Genomic DNA, 22,470 nt, shown 5'->3' on the forward strand with positions numbered 1-22,470 from the left:
CAACATCATAACCAAATCTAACAGGTTGTTAATTTCAATTTCATTTAAAAATTTAATATATTACATAATTAGCGTAAATTTGATATCAGTTAAAGAAGGAAAAAAAAAAGATTTCAATGCTTAGATTTAAAAAAAAAAATAGAAAAAAAAAGTGAATGAGCTGAATGCAAAATATTTGTAAAATTATCAGTTGAAGCACCAAACTATCACATAGACAAATCAAAGAATAAACATTCATCAGTGATTTTTAAATCAACTTCCTGCCACGGATGTTTTTCTAAGTCCATATTTGGACTTAATGAATTCTCGAAGGTACCATTTGCAAATGCATCGGTAAATCTTGGCAGTGTTGACTGTCCAACTAAAAATTTTTTGTTATTTTAAAATAGAAATTTTAATATTCCAACAATTTTAAAAGAAAAAAAAAAGAAACAAAGAAATTTTTCCTTCACAAAATAGGAAAAAAATAAATATATTTGACTCGATAGATGATAAGACAAATATATTTGTCAATAAACTTTAAAAGTGAGATCAAAGTTTTTTACTTCAAAAGTAAAAAACTTTGATCTCAAATTAATTAACTGATTAATTAATTAATGAAAGCATACAGTCGGATGAATTTAGCAACGATGAATTTTCTTCATTTCGCCACCATACTGGTGATTTATCATGGTCAATTATTGTTTGCAATTGATAATAATTATTTCCTGGATCTTCTGCTTGCAATAATTCCTAAATTTATTTGAGTTAAATTAAGATAACAAAAAGTCCGTTTAGTATTTAATTAATAAAGCTATCATATCATGTAGTAGTGATAATGATAATGTCAATTGATGATTATGTATACATAATCATCATATGTATTTGCTATTTTTCATGATTGAAATAAACTTTTAGAAAGAGAATAATTCATGCAATCAAAAAACAATACGAAATTTTTGAAATAATATTAGACGAATTTGCGATGAAAATTTCATTAATAATTATTTTTCATTATTGTTGAAATTTTTATCTCAAATTTTTACAGAACATTTGAAAAATTAAATACATTAACCTGATCATTTTCATATTCTGTAAAGCTCGAAATTATTGGTGGTGAAATAGATGACAAATGAAAATTGAAATTTTCATCAGTTGCTGGAAAAAACAAAAACAAATGCTTCATTGGATATTTAAAGCAAAATAAAATTGATAAAAAATTCAAAAATATTAAAATGCAATTAACACATAAACATTGCATTGCTTTAACTTTGTCATTAAAAAAAAAAAAGCCGAAATAATTTCTTTATATAAATGCATTTTATCTGATTAAAAAAAGAGGGAAAGAAACTAGATAAATGATTCTTTTTTCAGTCATTTATTAAATTTTCTTTTAAGTATTTAAATCATTTGAAAATATTTTAGGAAAGAAATTGAATTAGTTAAGAACCAGGTGTTAGTTCAACATTTTCAGGATGTAATATTTCGTCAACACCAATTTCCATGATTTGTGGCGAATGATTGGTTAAGCATAAATTATTCAGATTTGATTGCTCTGAAATGAATGCTATTTATTAGCAAATAGCAAAATAAAATTGACTTCAAACAATCATTCCATTTTTTTTTTTTTTTTTTATTTTAACATTTAGATAAATATTTGATAAAAAAAAAAAAACAAATGATTTTAATTTTTCGAATTTGTTAAATGATACGTTATCTACATCAAATATTTTCGCAAATTTAAATATTTACAAATTGCAGCTTAAAGAAATTTGTTTTAATTGATTCTATCCATGTAGGAAGTGAATATGGTTATAAAATTAAAACAAACTTTTTGACTCATTTTGCTTTTTTAAATATGAAAGAACTGCAGGATTTAATGTTGGCTTGCAGTCTTTCTCCAAAACTTTCATCTTACAATGTGTAATTGATCCATTCTTTTTCATTTTCAAACCAGATGAATCCATTCTAAAATAATAACTAAAGGAAGAAAATTTTTTATTTTAAATTCTGTATCGAAATATTTTGATGAAAATGAATAATTTTTTTTTTTGCTTAAAATCAAATTTTTTAAGCTTTATTTTTAATGCAAAAAATAAAAATAAAAAATTTATCCAAAAATTTAATTTAAAAAAACCGTAAAAAAAAAAAATTACGCTGAGTGAAATATTTGATCATTTAATTATTAGAAAGAATTATTTGGATTTATTGAAATATTTCAATAAGAAATTAAAATAAATTTTTTTAAAGCATTTATATTTTAGAATATATTATGAATAAGAGAAAAAGTAATAAAAAAAAAAAAAAAACGATAAAAGCAATCAGAATTAAACATTACTATAGCTGTCAAAAATTTTAATTTTTTATGGTTGATATTTAATTTTGACGTGAAAATTATCATTTTTTATCCATCAAAAATTTGAAATTTTGATATTTTTGGTTTTTTTTAATTATATTTTTACTTTTTTCCATTCATTTTATTTCTCTTTTCGCCGACATAATTATTCCATTTAATAAGTACTTGCAATTGCAAAGTAAGAAAACTGAAGAAAATATTTTAAAAAAACTGAAAAAAAAATTAAATAAAAAAAAAAAAAAATGATACATACGCATTATGATCGAGCATCCAATATGAACCTTTTCCTTTTTCACCTTTTTTACGCGGTAATTTAATGAATTGCTTATTTAGTGAAAGATTATGTCTTATTGAATTCTAAAAATTATTAAATTTATTTCCTTTTTTTTTTCCAGTTTCATTAATAATATGATAAAAATTAATTTATATTTTATTGAATTTCATTGTTCAAAAATAAATTTTTAAGCAGAAAGACCAAAACTTATTTTTAATATTATTATCATTGAAACTATTCTTCGTTTTTTAACATTTTCTTATCTTTTAACTTTCACACATATATATATATATATATATATATATATATATTTCTTAGGAAAATACACTATCTGATATCTTTTATCATTTTATCAAATATTAAAATGAAGCAAAAAAAAAAAAAAAAAAAAAAAAAACGAAAGAAATTAATTTTAATTAAATTAAAATAATAATATACTAAAATAAAATATAATTTTTCACTTTTTTTTTACCTGCCATGTGACATCTGTTTTTCGATACCATGCAAAATTTTTCCTCACATAATCATAGATATCACTAAGTAATACTTTATTTTGTCCATGATGACGCATTGCTAATGTTATTAATTCAGCATAACTATAAGGTGGTTTTATTGCTTCTTTTGAAAAATCCACATCATTCAATGCATTTTTCTAAACATATCATCAACAATTAAATTTTTCAAATAAATACAACTAATTAATTTAATTAGTGGAACAAAAAATTTTTTTTCCTTTTTTTCTTTTTCTTAAAATTTTATCAATTTGACATTTTAATTTTTTCAAAAGCTTTATAATATTTTGAATTAAACATTTTCTTTTTCGTTTTTCTTTTTATCTTTGTTTATTTTATTAACGAAATAAAAAATGGTTTTAAATTTTAAAAAAAATTGAATTTGAAATAATTTTTAACTTAATTAATTCCTTATATTGTATTAATAGTTTATGAGAAGAATTATTTTGAGCACTAAAATATTGAAAGATCGATGAAAAAGAATTGAATAAATGGTTGGAAAAGCATACAACTTCCGATTATTGATATTGATTATAATATTAAGCAAATAGGTAGCACAGCGAGCTATGAGGTAAGGTATCATATTGCTTCCTTGGTAATCGCTAATTGAGGTATGAAAAGGTGTGAGGGCATAATTTTATGTTATATACAAACTGAATGCTCTCCTAATGGACATTACTATATATATATATATAATGCTAATATATGATAAAGCTAGCATAATTGTTAAATAGATTACAGAATTTTAAATTTGATTAATTTCAAAATGTATGGAAAATTTTTTAAATAATTATGAGCGTAGAATGATATGTATTTTGCGATATTTTATCCAAAAAACGAAATAAATTAAATTTTCAAATAATGCAAATTTCATTGTTTTTTCCTTTTTTTTTTAAAAAAAAATTTCTTTTAATCATCTCACTTTTTAATTATTTTGTTTGTTTCATCAAAATGTTCGATATATCAGTGAAATGAAGTTTGATATATATATAAGAAGCTAATTTAAAAGCACTTGAAATTGTACCATTAATTATTATATAATTTTTTAGTAACATAAATTGCTTGCAAAGCTATAAAATTAATCTTGAAATTTGTAAGCAACAAAATAGGTAATCTCATAATTTTTACCATTAAAAGCAACTTCTATCTCATTCATATTTTCGATTATTAATTGACACAGTAAAAATGAATTAACACAAATTTGAATGAAAATAATTAATTACTTGATAAAGTTTTATATCCTAGTTGGATTGAAAAAAAAAAAAAAAGAGAAAAGACCAGGACTACTTACTCGATCTTGGTGAACTGCCGAATGTTTCTTCTGTTGTGAAAAATTAGAAATAAGAAGATCAGGAATATGCGGTGTTGACGATTTACGTTTTACGGAATCAGTTAACCAATCAAGGCTTGGTAATTGACAATCTTCGTCATGCATTACCTTCCTTCCATCAATGATTATATTTTACTAAGCAAATTTGAAAATACTGAAAATGCTTACAGGAATAGTTTGAAGCTATTTTAATCAACAAATTATAAAATTATAACATTCCATATTATATAGTCGAAATTTTGGTAATCTTCTAAATACATTTAAAAATCGAGGAAAAAATTAGAAATTGAAAATGAATCAATAATAAATAATTCAATTAAGAAATTTCATTAGATATTGAATGAAAATTTGTAAGAAAAATTTTTCAATATTTACTTATTTAGCTAACATTGATATTATAAAGTTTCGAAAGTTCTAAATTGTTCAATGTTTATTGTTATAGATTTGTAAATTGAGCAATAAGTCTTTATAAATGTTTGCAAGTATAAACAGATTAGCGGAAAAAAAAAAAAAGAAGAAAGAAATCCAAGGAAAAGAGGTACGGAGGAAAATAGAAGAGGAAAGCAAACTAAGTGGAAAGGAGAATGAGGATATTGGTAGTAAATGGGCTGGATGGTGTCATGGACGGGGGCAATAACTATTGTTAGCCATCGGTGACAGTCTGCCCCAAGGCACCGATACTAATACTTCCCACCTGGACTCAATATCACGAAAGCGAATAAGCCTGATTTTACATATGACCTGTCGCAATTCCGTCCAAAATTTTCACATTTCTAAAATTTTGCTAAATCTTAGGTTATTATTATTATTACTATTATTATTGTTATTGCTACTATTATTATTAATTACTATCAATATTGCTTATTATTTTTATTTCCCATTACTATTTCTGAAAAGAAAAAAAAAAACTAATGATATACAGATATTTTGGGAAATTTAAATTTCAAATCAATGATTAATTAAATAATAGCAAATCTTGCACAGACATTTTTAAGATTAAAATTGAATTAGAATAGGATAAAAATGAAATCAAATTATAATAATCTCACTAAATCATCAATCGATAAATGTCATATGCAAACACTCAACAACAACAACAACGATAAAAAGAAAAATGATAATTTAATACTGAAAATTATGAAAAGAAAATAGTAGGAATTCTTTTCTGAAAGAAATTTTTCTGAAATGACCAATTGCTATTCGTTTTTCCATTTTCTTAACTAATTGACCAAAAAAAAAAAAGAATTTTTTTTAGAAGTATTTACGATGGAAATGGGCGGAGGATGAAAGAGAAGAGAAAAGTGGAAGGTGAAGGTTGGTTAGCTTATACCATGACTCCTTACCTATCCTCATTTATTAGTATGCTATTATGACGAGACCAATTCATCATCAACATTATCATTATTATTATTATCGTTATTACTATTTATTACTATTATTATCATCACTATTGTTTGTTGTCAGTTATTTACAACTTGCAATCCTTCCTTGTCGATGAGTAACTCATTAATAACTTTACTAAATATTTATATTATTGATTAATTTCATAAATCATTTATAAAATTTAGCAAAGCTTATAACAAAAAAAAAAAATCGTAAGGGATGATCCATTTGTTTTCGTACAATAATAAAGCCATTTTTTTTTTTTGTTCAATTTTTTTTTTATTTTATTGAAAAATTTTTTCATCAAAATTACCTATTTATTATGTAATATTTGATTGAAAGAAAGAAAAAAAAAGTAAAATAAAAAAAAAAAAAAAAGAGAGAAGTATAACTTTTTAAAGCAAAAGCATTACTTTCTTTTGTTTTTAGCTATTTCCTTCTGTTTTTAAATATTGTAATGAAATATTTGTTCAAAAACTAAAATATATATATATGACAATAAATTATTATTGCTAATAAATTAAATTTAAATTTAATGTAAAACATTTTTCTGATGAAAAAAAAAAACGAAAAAATTTATTGACTTATTTATTTTAATGAATATTTATATATCACTCTTCTTTTCAAGATTGTTAGAAAGGATTGTAAGAGAAATTGGAAAATGCTGCTTCGGTTTTCAGTCATTTCATTCAATGCTATTTCAAATTTTTAATTTTGAAATCTTACACTGAGGAAGTCGATACACTTTCCGGCTTTACTTTCGATTTAAAAATTTTCGTGTTGTCCTGTTAAGCCAAGATATTTAAATGTGACAATAATTATAGTAAAATGTATAAAAATCATGGTTTATTAGGATTTTCTCAATCAAAACAAATTGAAACAAAACACTCAAAATGATTGCAAACTTTTTCATAAATTATCATTAATGATATCATAAATAAAATTAATTGAATGAAGTTTGTCTATTCACCTTATCAATCATACAATCATCAAAAGCTGAATCACAAAATGTGTACAAGTATTTGATCGCTTTATTAAATTTACTATGAAAACAATAAATTAAAAACTATAAAAGTAACAGTAATATCAGAATGAACTCTGTTACAATTAAATTATCAACTTAATAATTGATCTTATCAGCATTATATGTACAATCATCTGAAGTATATGATTATTTCAACAAGTTTGAGCTAAATTCATAATTTTGAACTTTCAGCAGTAGCATGCAGTAAGTCTTAAACGAGTATTGCAAAGTAATGTAAAATTTGGAATATTTTTTGATTAAATATAAACATAAAAATCAGAAAAAAAAAGCCAAAACTGAATCAAAACTGTTTAAATGCAAAATATAACAATTAATTTGATAATTAGCATCAAATTTTTGCAAAATAAATGAAAATAAAATTTTTAACAATTTTTCTAATATATTTCTGCAGTAGACAAAAAAAACAAAAACAAAAATTTCTTAGCATCGTTTATTCAAACTTACCATGCAAACTGAATATTCGTAATTAATACAAATTTATTATTTTCTACAAAAGAAAAAACCTTACAAAAACAAATTTACTACTTCAAATAAATCAATATTTAATTTCGTAGGAGTTAAAAAATTAATAGTTGATTTAAAAAATTAATTCTAACGATTGATCATGTTAATATTGCAGATTGCACAGTACTGCACCAGAATTAAATACCTTAATTGGATGTAAAAAATAAAAAATAAAATAAATATAAACTTATGTTTATTTATTCGTTTGGTTTGTTGTAATGAAATTGATTATACATTTTCTATATTGTACATATTTCATTTCTAAATTTTTTTTTTTTTAAATAGTAGAAATTTTTTTATTCATTATAATCATACTTCATGATGCTGATTGCTGCAAGTATTATGAATGAATTGCTAATTGCTAATACAAGAATTCTTTGAATAATTTAAGAATCATTTTAGTCAAACATTTTATGAGCCATATACAATCTGTTTAAAAGCTTCATTAAACTCTTATCATAAATGTAATCATTTAATATTTATCCATCAATAAAATATTTTTGAATAAGCAATACGAAAAAGTATAAATTTTGTTTTAATTATTAGACAAAAACCACAAATAATCTGATTTTTTCTTAATAAATACATTTTATTTACATATTTATAAATTTTTATCATGAAATCATTACCACAATTTATTGTCAAACATAAACAATATTGTATTAAAAGTTACAAATTTTATTTGGTAAATTGATTTAAGCACTATCATAAATTGTCATTTAATCTGATAAGCCGTCAACTAAATCATTTTTCGGCAAGCAATTTTACATTTAATTTTCATTTCTTAAGTTGCAAGTTTATAACTTGCTTTATAATGTATTATTATTGTTATTTTTATTATTATATCATTACCACGTTACAATAATAATTACTATTATCGTTATTATCAGTGCTAATGAAACTACTGAAAATAAAAATAGTGATAATAATGATGATAATGATATTAATAATAATAACAGCCATAACAATGATAATGTTAACAATAGTGATAGTAATAGCAATAGAAATAATAATAATAAGAATATTATCATTACAGCTGTTGTTAGTATTGTTAATGCTAATAACTGTTACTAGTAATTTATTAAGATAATCATTACAATATTATATTTTATACGGAACAAAACAAAACAAAAAACTCAGAAAGAAAATGTTAAGCACAAATAATTGTGAAATTTGTTTTAAAATATCTTTTAATGCTATATATTGCTTAATTTCATTTTTAATGATTCTTTCTTTATCTGTTTAATTAATTGTTAAATTAAAATTAAAAAAAAAAAAAAAGCATCAAAATTTTCAGACAAAAGAGATAAAGAAGAAGAGAGAAAAAAAAGAGAGAGAAAAAGTGTGATATTATATGGAAAATTGTTGAGCGGATAATTGTAGTCGATAGATGAATGAACAGGTTATTGAAGAATGAACAAGTTGTCTTGATCAAAAGAATTTTCATCATTTAGAATATTCATTTGGTAAAATTTTGCTACAATCAGTCTTTTCAATTTTTTATTTCAATAAATTATTCATTTAACGGATTTTTGTTCTTTAATTTTTTTTTTTTCTTTTTTGGTTCTCAAATAATTGATGTATTAATGAAATAAGTCATTTGTTTGTAATAATTTTTGCAGTTTGATAGGTTAAAATAATCATAACTTTTGCAACTATTGAAATTTCGTTTTTTTTTTTTTTTTTTTTTCATATTTTGGAAACGAAAAAATTAGTATAAATTTCAAAAAATGTAACAAAAAATAAAAAAGATTGAAAAAAAGTTCTTCAATTTCGAATCCATTAAAAATGTAACTGCTGTATTTTGAATTTTATTTTATCAAAATTAATTCTCGAATTTTAACAATGAACAAAATGGGAAGTGCATAGGATGAAGATGAAAAATTCCAAAGTGACAAATTTAAATTCTTATTAATTATACCTTTAAATATTACATATTTATTTTAGTTAAATAAATTTATTAAAAAAAAATTTATCCTAGCTGTTATCAAATTGTAATTACTGCTAGTAAATTAATTATTCACAAAAGCAAATAGTAAATTAATTAATTTAGATTGATAGCAGTCATTTATGACAATGAAAATTTTAAAAGATTTATTATGATTTATATTATTATTTCATCTTCAATTCTGTTTATTAAGGATTATTATTAAGCTAAAACTAATTTTCCAATTTAAAATTTGTCATTTCTAAATTAACACAACTTATTTTAGCCTTTTTTTCAGAATTTTCAGTAATTTTTTTTTTCTCTCTGATACAGAATTTATTAGCTGAATTATTTAAAGTACAGCTTTTTACAAGTTGATACACTAATGAAATTATGCAAAATTATTCAATTTTTATTGTCAATTTTTGGTTTCTGCAATGTGGCTGTAAGCTTTTTTGTCTTACCAGGAAACGATAGTATACGTTTTCAACGAAGGTTTGTTAACATTTATTAATGATTAATTAAACAATGACGAAATAATTCATTCATTAAAAATTGTTCCGGAATATGCTCAGCAAATTTACTTATCATTCATTAATTTGTATAATAATTAAAAATGATGGAACTGGTTTTTGATTTGTCGCAACATTTTCTAAAACAATTTTTAAAATCATATTTTGCATTATTGGTTAAAGAAAAAAAAAAAAAAAAAAACAAACAATAAAATAAATATTTCTGTTTCTTCAAAAAAAAAAAAAAAAAAAGGAAAGAGTTTATTTTGTTTTCGCCTTTGTTTTTTTTTTTTTTAAGAAAACGTTGGAATAAAGATGATATTGAAAATGCTCAAGAATTATTGCGTGGATTTCTTCGTTTAACAGCTGATATACCACTTACACCAAAACGTCGCTCCAATTTTGCAATTGCCAATAAAGTGAAAATTGCTACTTTATTAAAATAAAATAAATAAACAAAAAGTAAATGAAATATTTTATTTCTATTGTCCGTGAAATCAAGTATTAATTAATTATATTAATTATTTAAAAAAACTTTATAAGAAAAACTAAAATTTTTTGATGATAATTTTTTTTTTTTTTTTTTTTTTTTTTTTTTTAGGGACATATAAATTATAAAGTGATAGATCGAACGGAATATGCGATAAATAAACGAATTCTTAATGACGTCTTTGAAACGGATCTCGTCTTAACAACACCTCAAATGAGAGATATTATTAGCGATTTTCAACGAAGTATTTCTTTTTTTAATATCATGAGATAGTAAAAAAAAAGTATTAATGAGGAAAAAAATTTTATATTTGAAATTCTTTTGAAAAAAAAAAAAAAAAAAAAAGCACAATTTTATTATTTTTTAAAACCATTGTTTCAATAATTCTAGATAAGATAGGAAAAATACGACGAAATAAACGGAAGGTGATTGTTGGTGATACATTTCGATGGCCACATCATACCGTCCCATATTTTCTAAAAGAAACAAATCGTAAATAATTCAAATGCTAAATTATTAAAGTAGAAATGAAGATTTCATATTTTTGAAAAATAAAAAACTTTTAACTGAAACAATATAAAATTATTTGCTTTAATGCAAAAATAATTTTAGTTGAATCATATTCTTAATAAGCATATATTTCATTTAATTGTTAGTTTAAATGAAAATTTAGAGAGTAATAAATTAAGGTGAATGGAGACGTACAATACTTGATGGAATGAGCAAATGGGAACGTGAAACGTGTATACGTTTTAAAGAGCGTACCGATGAAAAAGATTACGTATATATATTTCGAGGTGCTGGGTATGTCTTATCAAATTCTCGCAGTAAAAATTAGAATTAAGCAAATTTTTAAAAGTGATTAAAATTTTTCAATCTTTTCATATATTTCAAATTGAATTTTTTTTTTCCTTCATATAAATTAAATTAAAACAATTCGAAATTCCGAAATTGTTTTCTTTTTTCTTTTTTTAATTTTATAGATGTTATTCGAGTGTCGGTAGAATTGGTGGGAAACAATATACTTCTATTGGTTACGGTTGTGAAAGTGTAAGTCATAAAAGTTTAATTAATTAAAAACTATAAAAGAAGGAAAGAGAGAGAGAAAGGGAAGAAACAAACTTCAAATTTTCGGTATACAAGATTTTCTTTTATAGGGTGGTATTGTTGCACATGAGCTCGGACATGCGCTTGGATTTTGGCATGAGCAAAGTCGACCGGATCGTGATATGTAATTTAATTTTATGTTTTATTCAAAAGTTTTACATCCATAAAAAGTTAGAAAATTTCAATGTCATATTTAAATGCTAATTAAATTCAGATATATAAATATCAATGAAGAACATATATTTCCGGGTACCAAAGGAAATTTTGAAAAAAGAAATGACATTGCAGCTATTGATGTACCGTACGATTTTGGTTCTGTGATGCATTATGGTCCACAGGTTAATTCAAATTATTTCTTTTTTTTTTGTACTAAAATTTTTACTTTCATTTATAATATGCATTGAAAATTATCAAAAATATATATTCTAATTATTTCATTCTTTTTACATTTTGTTTTGATTTTTTTTTTTTTTCAAAATTTTTAAAAATATCAAATTAAGGATAATTGATTTATAGGCATTTACAAATGATTATCACTATGTAACAATTGAAACAAAAGATCATCGCTTCCAGCATACAATTGGTCAAAGGAATGACCTTTCATTTATTGATATTAAAGAAGCCAATCAAATGTATTGTAGTGGTAAATGTTCAAATTTCTAATTATCATAAAATTTACATAAAAATTTATTGTTAATTCAAAAAAAAAAGGAGAGATGTGAGAAAGTTTTATTCTAAAAATGTTTTTTTTTTTTTTGTTCCTACTTTTTCTCTGTTTATTTTTATAATAAACTACAAAAAAGATTTATCATTTGTTTTTTTTTTTTTTTTTTTTTTTTTTTTTTTGAGTAATACATTATCAGTACAGTTTTCATCAATATAATTAACTTTTTTTTATCATAAATAAAATATCACTTCAGTTTTTTTTTTCTTTTTTTTACAAACATTTTGTGTGATTAATTTTAATTAACAAGGCTGATAATTCAAGATAAATGTAAAATGAAACTGAACTGTTTAAATGGTGGTTATGAAGATCCACGAAATTGCGCCATTTGCAAATGTCCAACAGGAAGTGCTGGTATACGTTGTGAAAGTATACCTCGATCCACCAGTAAGTTACATTTTATTGAGTAAATCTTCCTTTTTTTTTCTTTTCTTTTCTAAAATATAATTAGTAAATTTTAAGTAAAAGAAAAGAATTATTTGATAAAAGTTGATTAAATCATTTTAGCTATTCCGATAAAGAGATATGATATGCAGTGTTTTAAAAGATTGATATAATGAATAATAAAAGAATAGTACATTAGATATTTGAGTAGTTCTGATAATTTTCTCAGATAAAAAGCTGGTTTTAAATTAAAGTACTGAATAAGTTTCGTATTTTTAAGTGAATATTTAAATGAATACACCTGCTGTAATAATTATTTGAGCATAGTGGGTTGTGGTGGTGAATTGTTAGCTGGTGATAAATGGCTTACATTAAAAAATAGCATCGTTGGAAGTTGCTTTTGGCGAATAACTGTAAGTTTGATAAAAAGTTAAAAAAAGAAAGAAAAAAGACCAAAAAAGGAAAATTTTGATTTAATTAAAATTAAATTTTGATAACTTTTCAGTATTATATTTAGCAAATAAATGTCAATTTTATCAAAATTAATATAAAATTTTGATTAAATTAAAATTAACATTTCAATTTTACATTTAATATATTTGCTGTAATATTAAATTTCTTTTAGGCACCTTATGGAAAAGTACATTTAGAAGTATTAGATGCAACATATGTTTGTGATTCATCATGTGCTGATAATTATTTAGAGATAAAGCGTGGAGCAATACTGGAACAAACTGGATTTAGGTTATTTTTAATTTCAATAATTTATCCCAATTAAATTATTTAATGTTTAAATTCAAAAAAAGAAAAAAAAAATGATAAAATAAATCTGTGCAGAATGTTTATAGGCAATGTTGCAATGCTGTACCAGGTGATATCATTTCGGTAACTAATCAAATTTACATCATATCTGTTGCATTAAAAGCACCAGCTAATTTTACACTTCGCTATATTCAAGGTATAATAATTTAATGAATTTATTTTGTTTGTTTTTTTTTTTTTTTTTTTAATAACAATAAATACATTCAAGTTTTTGAATTAATTATTTTAGATACTACATCAAATCCATTACCTAAAGCACCACCAGCACAATGGAAAGGATATGGTGGAATAACGGGATTAATTGGAGCTGAAAATGGTATTGATAATACCTGGGAACGTGTTATTCTCAAAGAGCTTCCAAGAACTCTTCAAACATTTGGTCGACCAACTAGCAATTTATTTTCTGATATTTCACGTATTTTGCAAATATTTTTTAATCCAAGATGAATAAATTAAATGATATCTTTTTTTCAGAATGTGAAATATTAAAAATTTGTAATTCTGTTTTTTTTTTTCTGATAGTTGTAGTAATTTCCATAAAACAATCATTAGATGATATTTTCTATTAACATTATTATTATTATTATTACTAATAGTATTATTACTATTATCATTATTATTATGAATATTATAGGAATGTATAATGCCATGAATAAAATAATGATCATTTTAATTGCTATCATCATTAAATTTGTTATCACTAGATCTGTTATATTTTATGTTTGTTGCTAAAGATCAAAATTTTAGATACATATTTTATAGCTGTAGCTGTATTAGTGATTTAAAAACTGATAAAAATAAAATGTTAATAAAAAAAAATGAAAGTAATGCAATGATAAATGTATAAAATGAATGGATATTTTTTGGTAAAATTTATAACTTTTCCTAAGAAAAAATTTTTTTCATATTAACTAATACTGCCAAAAAAAAAAAAAAAAAAAAAATTCATTTTCAACTTAATATTATTATGAAAATTTAAATATGGCTCCTAGGAAGGCATATTATAGAAATAATTAATAAAAGAAAAAATGAAAAGAAAATATATGTGATTTGATCTAATTTATTTATATGATAAAGTTTTTTTCTAAATTAAATGAATTATTTTTTATTTATTTTAAAAATTACACATTATCTGTCGTGTACACTTTTTTTTCTCTTCATTGTTTATGTTTGAATAAAGATTAAATGGAATTCCTATGTAACCATGTAAAATTTAATTATTAAATTTGAAATTAATATGATTTAGTCAAAGATAGCACATTGTAATTTTCATTGAAAATTCATTGAAAATTGTCATCCAACAAGAAAAGAATTCAATTTTAAGAATAGCAACATGTATTAATTTATCTTTATATATCTTTAAAAGAAAATTAAGTTTAATAAAGCAATATAACTTTACTCCGTTAGACAAAAATGACACAGGAATATTAAATTAAATTGCAAAATAATGTGATAATGCAAAAAAAAAAAAAAAAAAAAAAGTCCTTTAATATTAAATATTGACTTAATTAAAAAAAATTAAAGAAGAAAAAGGGTTTGAAAAAAGGAAAAAATAAATACATAAATATTAGTACATGGCTAATAATTTGAGTCTGAGCAATAATTTGTTAGTAATAATTAATAATAGGAAAAAATTTCCTGAATTTTTTTTTTTTAATTTCTATGAAATTTTATTGAAATAATTTCTTGAAAAATAAATAATCCAAATGATAATAAATGATTTATGAATAGCTAAATTTTTGCCAATACTAGCAAAATTGCAGAGATGTAAAAAAAAAAAAAAGAGAGAGAGAAAAAAAAAGGAAAGAAACAAAGGAATGAAATAAGTAGGAAAGATGAAAATGAAGTACAATTTTAAATAATCTTCAAGTTGCAAACAAATATAATTGAACATTTCATTTATCTCAAAAGAACAAGAAAATATATATATATACATATAAAAGTAGAATTCTTTTGTTATGAAAATTATGCATAATATGAAAAAGTAATAATAATTACAAAATTTAGATATATTTTAGAAGTACTATCTTATCTTATTGAACAATTTAATTTCACACTTTGATATTGTTATTACTGTTTTTATTTCTTTCTTTTTATATCTTGAAAATTATTAAAAAGTGTGAAATAAATGCATTGTAGGAATACAAAGGAATAATTAAATGAATTCTATCTATGATAATAATTTAAAATTAAAAGAATAAAAAGAAAAAATAAATATGTTTGGAATAAAAATGAAAATTTCCTGAAGCTAAACATCAAATTGCTCATGATAGTTACGACGTTGGTATGTTGCTTCATCGGTGTTTGTTTGATATGCCGTATGCATCATACTGCAAATTAATCAATTAATTAATTTGTTATTAAAATTATTAAATTTATTGTTAAATTATTAAAATTATATCAAAAAAAAAAAAAAAAAAATGAGTAAAATTTATGAAAAAAAAAGGAGAGAAAAATTGTATATGAATTAAAATATTTAATGGAATTCATTTTTAAAATAGCAATTGCAAATTTCAACATTGTTTATAAGTGAATCACTTTGAAGTGATAGTTACGCTATAAGAACCTGCTCGTTCCTACCGCAGGCGGAGCATTAGCGGCGGATGATTGTGAAGTTAATCCGCGATGCCACGGTGGTGTTGATGATTCAGCGTTCGAATTCAGTAATGCTGTTGAAGCAGATGTATGATTATTTATTATGGAACCATTTGTAAGACCGCATGTTGCACTTGTTGTTCCGGTAGATTGCTCCGTACGGTCTCTGAAAAATAAAGTAAATAAACTAACTTATGAATTCTTAAAAAAGAAAACAATGTAATAAATAAAATTTACAAAGAGTTAGCGAAACGTGTTCGTGGATTCAAAACGTGACTGCCATAAATGTCTACTGGAATTGTACTGTCATTTCCTCGTGGAAAAAACGGATCCTCCTCGTCTACTTCTACGTAATCTGATGGTCTAAAATACAAAATTTGAAGTATTTGAATTAAAATTTTGCTTTCATTTAATCATTTGATAAGAAATATTATTGATAAATTTAATTCATCAATTACATTATTACATTTTTGAAATAATCTTGAGACAATTATATTAAGCTAATTTCATTGAAAGTTTAACTCATATATGTTTAATTTATTTTACTTTTAATTTACTTTTAAAATTGTTTCAATTTATTCTCAAAATTGTATTCAAATCATAGAAATACTTACAATCGAGCAAATAAGTGCCAACTTTTGGATACGATAAGTAAAAGTGTGAATAAGAATGCTTCAAGTAATATTAAACAATACAACATAATGGATGATCCAATGCTGTAAAAGTGAAAAAAAAAAAAAGCATTTAGATTAGAAAACATCAATTTGCACCGTTTCAATGAATGTTTCGAAAAAAAAAAAATTCTATTCTTGATTTTTTAAATACTTTAATAATTATTTAAGTATTACTTACATTCCATCGATGCAAAAACTGCGTTCCATGGTTAATATGTCATTGTGATAAGTGTAACATGAAACGGTTGTTTCAAGAGCACCTATACTTTTTAATGCAACTGTTATGCCATCATTAATTATCTTAACCTGTTCGAAGAGCTGAAATTGACAATTTATTAGACAAACAAAATAAAACAACCTGAATCTAAAATTTTGTGCAATAAAATTGAATCAACAATTATTTACAGTCTATTTATTCCTTCTCTCCTTTTCTTTAACTCTATTTTAATTGAAATTATTTAATTAAAACTAGAAAAAAAAAACAATAAAGGAAAGTATAAATTAATTGCTTACCTCAACTGTTTCTCTACTACTAGCATTGAATAGAGCTTCAATTCGGGTATCAAATTTTTGGCTCATTTCTTGTATATCCGAAAGTTGCGCACCAATTTTATCCATATGAATTACACTTGGCAAATTATCATGACTCATTGTTGGATTACATTCTCGATAAAATTCAAACAGTGCCATAGCTTCATCTGACATATATTCCCGGATGAATTGAGTACCATCTGCGCAAAAATCTACGAATGCCTTAAAATAAAGAAAAAAAAAATAATTTGCCTTTTTTTTTCACAAAATTCACGAATAAATCTTAGAAACAAATTTTTTATGAAAAAAAAAAAAATACATAAAATTTAAGAAATCAGTGTAAAAAAAAAAAAAAAATTATAAACCATAGAAGCTGGAAATATGGCAGCTAGCAATAACCATCCAACAATAAAAATTGCAAAGCCAAGACCAGAAAATACCACTGCGCCTTTTCTCGATTGACGACAAAATGCAATGACACCAGCAAAAAGTACGATCAGCATAATTGAAAGTAAAGTTGCACATAGAACCCATCTGAATACAATATAATAATAGTAATAATATTTAATTTTCAGTTGATGAAATACAGCCAATAAATTCAAATACATAAATGAAAAGTTTTTTTTTTTCTTTTGTACTTTTTTCTTCTATTTTAACATAGCCAATAAATTCAAATACATAAATGAAAAGTTTTTTTTTTTCTTTTGTACTTTTTTCTTCTATTTTAACATCAAAATTATTAATATTTTCCAATCAGTAAATAAAATAAAATTTAATACAAATTGCAATGTAATTTTTTAGAATAAAAATAAAAAAAAAAAAATTCTTTTTTTATTACCTTTCTAGCTCAATTCGTTGCGTATAGAGTGAACTACGCTCAAAAAATACATTCCCTGATAATACTTTCCTGAGAAAAGTTAAATCTATGCCCAATAAATCAACTTTTTGCGACACAGAATCCAATATTGTTATAAATTCATGTAAAGCCTTTAAAAAAAGAAAAAAAAAAACAGTGATGAAAATGAGAAGAAAAAAAAAGAATAATAAAAAATATTTGCAACATTTCTTCATTTTTTTAAACATCAATTTATGAAAAAGTTCAAAAAATATATATATATATATATATATAGATTTAACCGTTTTGTTTAAATCTGTCGTTTTTTCTGCTACACTTTCCGCAGCTGCTGATAATGCATCGATTTGTTTAATGGTTTTCAAACAATAGTCATTTAATAAAACTGACTAAAAAATTAAAAAAGAACAAAAGATGTGTAAACTTTATATGGAGAATAAGATAATAATTAATGCTGTTTTTTTTTTTTGGCTTCTTCCCTCTTTCTCTCTCTCTCTCTCCCTCTTTTAGTTATGAAAAATGAATTATTTGAGTAGATTTTTAAGGCGTATAAAATAAAAAGCACATGTAAAATTCGAAATAAATAATTATGCATGATTTAATTTGAATGAATGATATGTAATAATCAATTATTTTTCATTAACTCTCAATCGAATATTTCATAAAAAATTATTAAGAATTAATATTTTTAATTGTTATTTAATTCTATGATCAATCAGCTATATTCATGATAAAATGGAACATAAGATACACCATAAAAAGAATTGTAATATCATTGATTCAACAAATTAAAAATAAATAAAAATAAAATTGAAGCAAAAAATTTCATAAATAACTAATCATGTTTGAAATAATTCAAACATTAATGAAAAAAAAAAAAAAAAGAAAGACATATTTTATTAATATCGTTCAAAAAAAATATATAAATAAATAAATAAACAAGCCTGCGAATCAGCAAATACCAAATTCCGTGATATATCTTCAGCACTGGTAATTGAACTCATTATGCTACGATTCAAATGTTCATTACCAAATAAGCATATTCCAAGACAAAAGCTAAAAAATTTACACAATTACTCAATTCGAAATTTATCTTTAGAAAAAAAAGTAAGAAATTAAAAATAAAAACTAAAAGTTTTTAATTGCTTAATTTATGAAAAATTTAGAGTTTTTATTTTTTCTCATCTCATGATACGAAACAATCAAAATTATAAGAAAAAGAATTTATTTTTTAATTTTAATTTAATATAAAAGAAAAAGTTAGTGATAAAACATACAAGCATATAATGCTAATGATAAATAATAGGAGTGAAAGCTGACGAACTCGTCGCCTGGATTTTACATTGGTGTCTTGTCTGATACAACATTGACAAATCCATGTTATGGTAATTGTCAACAATAATGCCGCACCAATGAAAAGTATTACACCAGCGATAACAAATAATGACTGAAATTAAATTAATATTTAAAAAAATTTTTCATAATTTTTAAAAAATAAGGAGAGAGAGAGAGAAAGACCTAACATTTAATATTTGTAAAACAATGAAATATAAAATTGTTTTTTTTTTTTAAATCAAATTGATAATATCAATAAAATATATAATTTCACCAAAAAAAAATAAGAAAATAAAAATTATAACTTAATGACGAAAACTAAATAAATTTAAAATTAAATCATTTAAATAAAATTATACAAATATTTGAAATGTAACAAAAGAATAAAATATATTTTGAATGCATAAATAAAATATGTGTTTATTGTTTTGTTTTGTTTTGTTTTTCTTTGCTTTTTTTTTTTAATTCTTCAATAATAAGGAAAAAATTTAAGTTTAATCATTCAAGTAGAATGGAAAATTGCTTCGTTTTTCTTTCAGATTGATCTTTAGTCGAGCCTTAGTGCTTAGTAAATGGCATAAAATCTTTCGCCAATTTAGATGCTTCTTCTTTTTTCTCCTTGGAGATGGGAAAAAAAAAAAAAAAAAAGCCATTTAAATCATGAATTGGTGTAATCTGTATTGAAGGAAGAATGAAAAAAGAAAAGATTATAAACTATTGAAAAAAAAAATGAAAAAGAAAACTAAGCCATTGATTAATAGCAACAGTTTTAAAAAACATCAATTTTTTTTTTTGTTTTTTTGTTTTTTTGAAGTATTTGAAAAATTTGCTACAAATGTTAAAATGTAATGTTTTTATTCTTTTTTTTTTTTCTTTTTTTTTGCAATATGAATTGAAATAATAAATGATCAACAATCATTAATAAATAGTTATTAATCTATAAATTTACAATAAATTTACTGCTCGTACATATTATTTTAAGTGAAAATTGAGTAAATTGACCTTTGCTATCTTTGCTTTTTAAGTATTTAAATAAAAATGTATTCAATTGTAACAAATGTGTATCGCTGAAGAACTATTTAAAAAAAAAAAAAAAAAAAAAGATATGTTCCCTCATAATTGGAAATAAAATTTCATACTTGCCGTAAATTTTAACAAATTTAAATTAATAACTAATTCCAATAAACAAATAAACAATAATAAACGAATAAATAGATAAGTGAATAAATAAGTAAATTCATTTATTTATTCACTCATTAAATAAAAAAATTAATTAGTTAGTCAATTAATCAGTTACCTAATTAATTCGTTCATTCATTTTTTAAATAAGCAAATTAATTAAATAAGCAAATGAATAAATAAACACCAATTTCTTTTTTGTTTTTTCTCTCGAGATTGTTAATATTCGAAAGGTTTCGATTGCTGTGCATTATTTAATGTCAATCATCAAAAATGAATTTTGACGCTTAAATGAGAGGAAAATATTTGATGAATCAAATAAACGATAGATCATCAGAATGAAATTCGCTCATCAATTCCGACAAGCAATACACGTCAAATTCCACTCTCATTTATCTGTTCCGGAAAATCATATTGTATATCCCGAAAATGTAACCATATAAAATTGGAATTAATATTATTCTTTCAAATCCTTTTTTTTTCCTCCTTTATCTCATTCAATTAGTATAGAAAAATTTTAAAAAAATAAATAAATTCATGTGATTTTTAAGATTTTTTAACAATTTATTCATCAGTTATAAAGATCAGATGAAATAATTTTTGAAATTGGTGGAGAAAAAAAAAAAAACGCTTATATTTTAACTAATTATTGGATAATGTTAGTTAGTATGAAAATAATGAAATGTAAATTAGATGATAGATAGAGAAGTTCATCTGATTGATATGAAATAGCTGTAGAAACAGCATATTTCTAACTAAATTCAAAAGAAAGCTATCAAAGGAAAACCATCAAAAAATACAAAGAAAAATTTGAATTACACACAATTTGAAATTATTTCATCTTTACGATTTGTACGATTTAATTCAATTCAAGCAATGATAAAATGACAATATTCATCAAAGATTTGACGAAAACATATTTGATCTAAACGTTTTATCAAACAGAGAAAGAGCAAAAGAATGAGAGCAAGAGAGATGGAGAAAAAAGGAAAAAAAAAAAGAATTTATTTAAAATTAAAATTAAAATTAACTGTAATTTTTACCGATTATTTTAACATTGAATAAATTAGAAAATATGTATTTCAAATAAACCAAGAATTATATTTGTATTATTTAAATTATTACAATAGTATTAAATATGTTTAGAAAGTTTATTTACAAATATATTAAAAACAAAACGATAAACAAATTAATTACCTGCACATAATAGCTGTCAAATTGTAGCGTAAATATTTTTGGTGCAGGATGAAAATCGAACGTGAAACGTGGAATGGCACGAAGTATTTTGATTAGGATTTCCGATGCCATAATTATTCCAATATTAAAAAAAAAAAAAAAAAAAAGCAAAAGAGAGAGAGAGAGAGAGAGAGGGAGAAAAAAAAGGAGAAGAAAGAAAGAAAATTATGTATTATGCAAATATATTAATTGGTCAATATCAAACATTGCTGTCAGCGTTTAGAAATTTCTGAAATAATGATAATATGATTTTGTTGACTTGCTGCTACACACCACCTATGTATCTGAAAAAAAAGGAAAAATATCAAAAGAGCGCAGTGATTCAAATAAATCGATGTTATCATTTCAATCATTTGGTGCAAGAAAAGGTGGAAAACAAAAAAACAAGTGGGAAATTATCATTGTTTACAACAACAAAACAAATTCAAAAGTTAAAATGAAAAAAAAAAAAAAAAAAAGGAAACATTTTATCATTCATAAGTAATATCATAAAAGCATACAACAATAATAATAACTCTAAAGAATGAGGAAAAAAATTTTTAAATCAAAAAAAAAAAATGGCAATAAACAAAATAAGATATCATAATAATAACTTCAAATTTATACTACTGTTATTGACTTTTAAATTAAAATTTAGATGAGTATAAATTGCTGAATAAATTCCATACGGAAAAAAAATTACTTTTGAAATTAAATAAAAATTATTTTCGAAAAAAAG

The 22,470-nt window shown here is 22.7% G+C and overlaps 3 protein-coding genes across 4 annotated transcripts; 1 reads left to right on the forward strand and 2 right to left on the reverse strand.

Moving 5' to 3' along the window:
- Nucleotides 1–206: 206 nt before the first annotated feature.
- On the reverse strand, nucleotides 207–4,556 carry Bm17897 (Uncharacterized protein; the record flags this gene model as incomplete). Its single annotated transcript, XM_043073264.1, has 8 exons — nucleotides 207–361; nucleotides 609–732; nucleotides 1,055–1,137; nucleotides 1,430–1,534; nucleotides 1,811–1,947; nucleotides 2,589–2,692; nucleotides 3,082–3,261; nucleotides 4,413–4,556. 8 exons carry the CDS (start codon nucleotides 4,554–4,556, stop codon nucleotides 207–209), a joined length of 1,032 nt encoding a protein of 343 aa, XP_042929198.1.
- A 5,139-nt stretch (nucleotides 4,557–9,695) lies between these two features.
- Nucleotides 9,696–13,796, forward strand: Bm8506 (Uncharacterized protein; the record flags this gene model as incomplete). Its single annotated transcript, XM_043073265.1, has 14 exons — nucleotides 9,696–9,805; nucleotides 10,121–10,241; nucleotides 10,424–10,556; nucleotides 10,703–10,804; nucleotides 11,002–11,116; nucleotides 11,296–11,362; nucleotides 11,470–11,543; nucleotides 11,634–11,757; nucleotides 11,936–12,062; nucleotides 12,408–12,530; nucleotides 12,855–12,940; nucleotides 13,153–13,271; nucleotides 13,376–13,485; nucleotides 13,579–13,796. The coding sequence occupies 14 exons, from the start codon at nucleotides 9,696–9,698 to the stop codon at nucleotides 13,794–13,796; spliced, it is 1,629 nt and encodes a 542-aa protein (XP_042929199.1).
- Nucleotides 13,797–15,597: 1,801 nt separating this feature from the next.
- Bma-ttyh-1 (Uncharacterized protein) lies at nucleotides 15,598–21,824 on the reverse strand (the record flags this gene model as incomplete). 2 transcript variants are annotated; one of them, XM_043073266.1, is made up of 12 exons in its annotated part: nucleotides 15,598–15,679; nucleotides 15,916–16,110; nucleotides 16,182–16,307; nucleotides 16,559–16,660; nucleotides 16,797–16,936; nucleotides 17,132–17,371; nucleotides 17,515–17,683; nucleotides 17,988–18,136; nucleotides 18,287–18,391; nucleotides 18,947–19,058; nucleotides 19,280–19,449; nucleotides 21,714–21,824. In XM_043073266.1, the coding sequence occupies 12 exons, from the start codon at nucleotides 21,822–21,824 to the stop codon at nucleotides 15,598–15,600; spliced, it is 1,701 nt and encodes a 566-aa protein (XP_042929200.1). The 2 variants fall into 2 exon arrangements, with proteins under 2 accessions (XP_042929200.1, XP_042929201.1); XM_043073267.1 differs by having other exon boundaries at nucleotides 15,644–15,679; nucleotides 15,930–16,110.
- Between the last annotated feature and the right edge of the window lie 646 nt (nucleotides 21,825–22,470).

The sequence above is a fragment of the Brugia malayi genome (assembly GCF_000002995.4).
Source record: "Brugia malayi strain FR3 genome assembly, contig: Bm_v4_ChrX_scaffold_001, whole genome shotgun sequence".
NCBI lineage: Eukaryota > Metazoa > Nematoda > Chromadorea > Rhabditida > Onchocercidae > Brugia > Brugia malayi.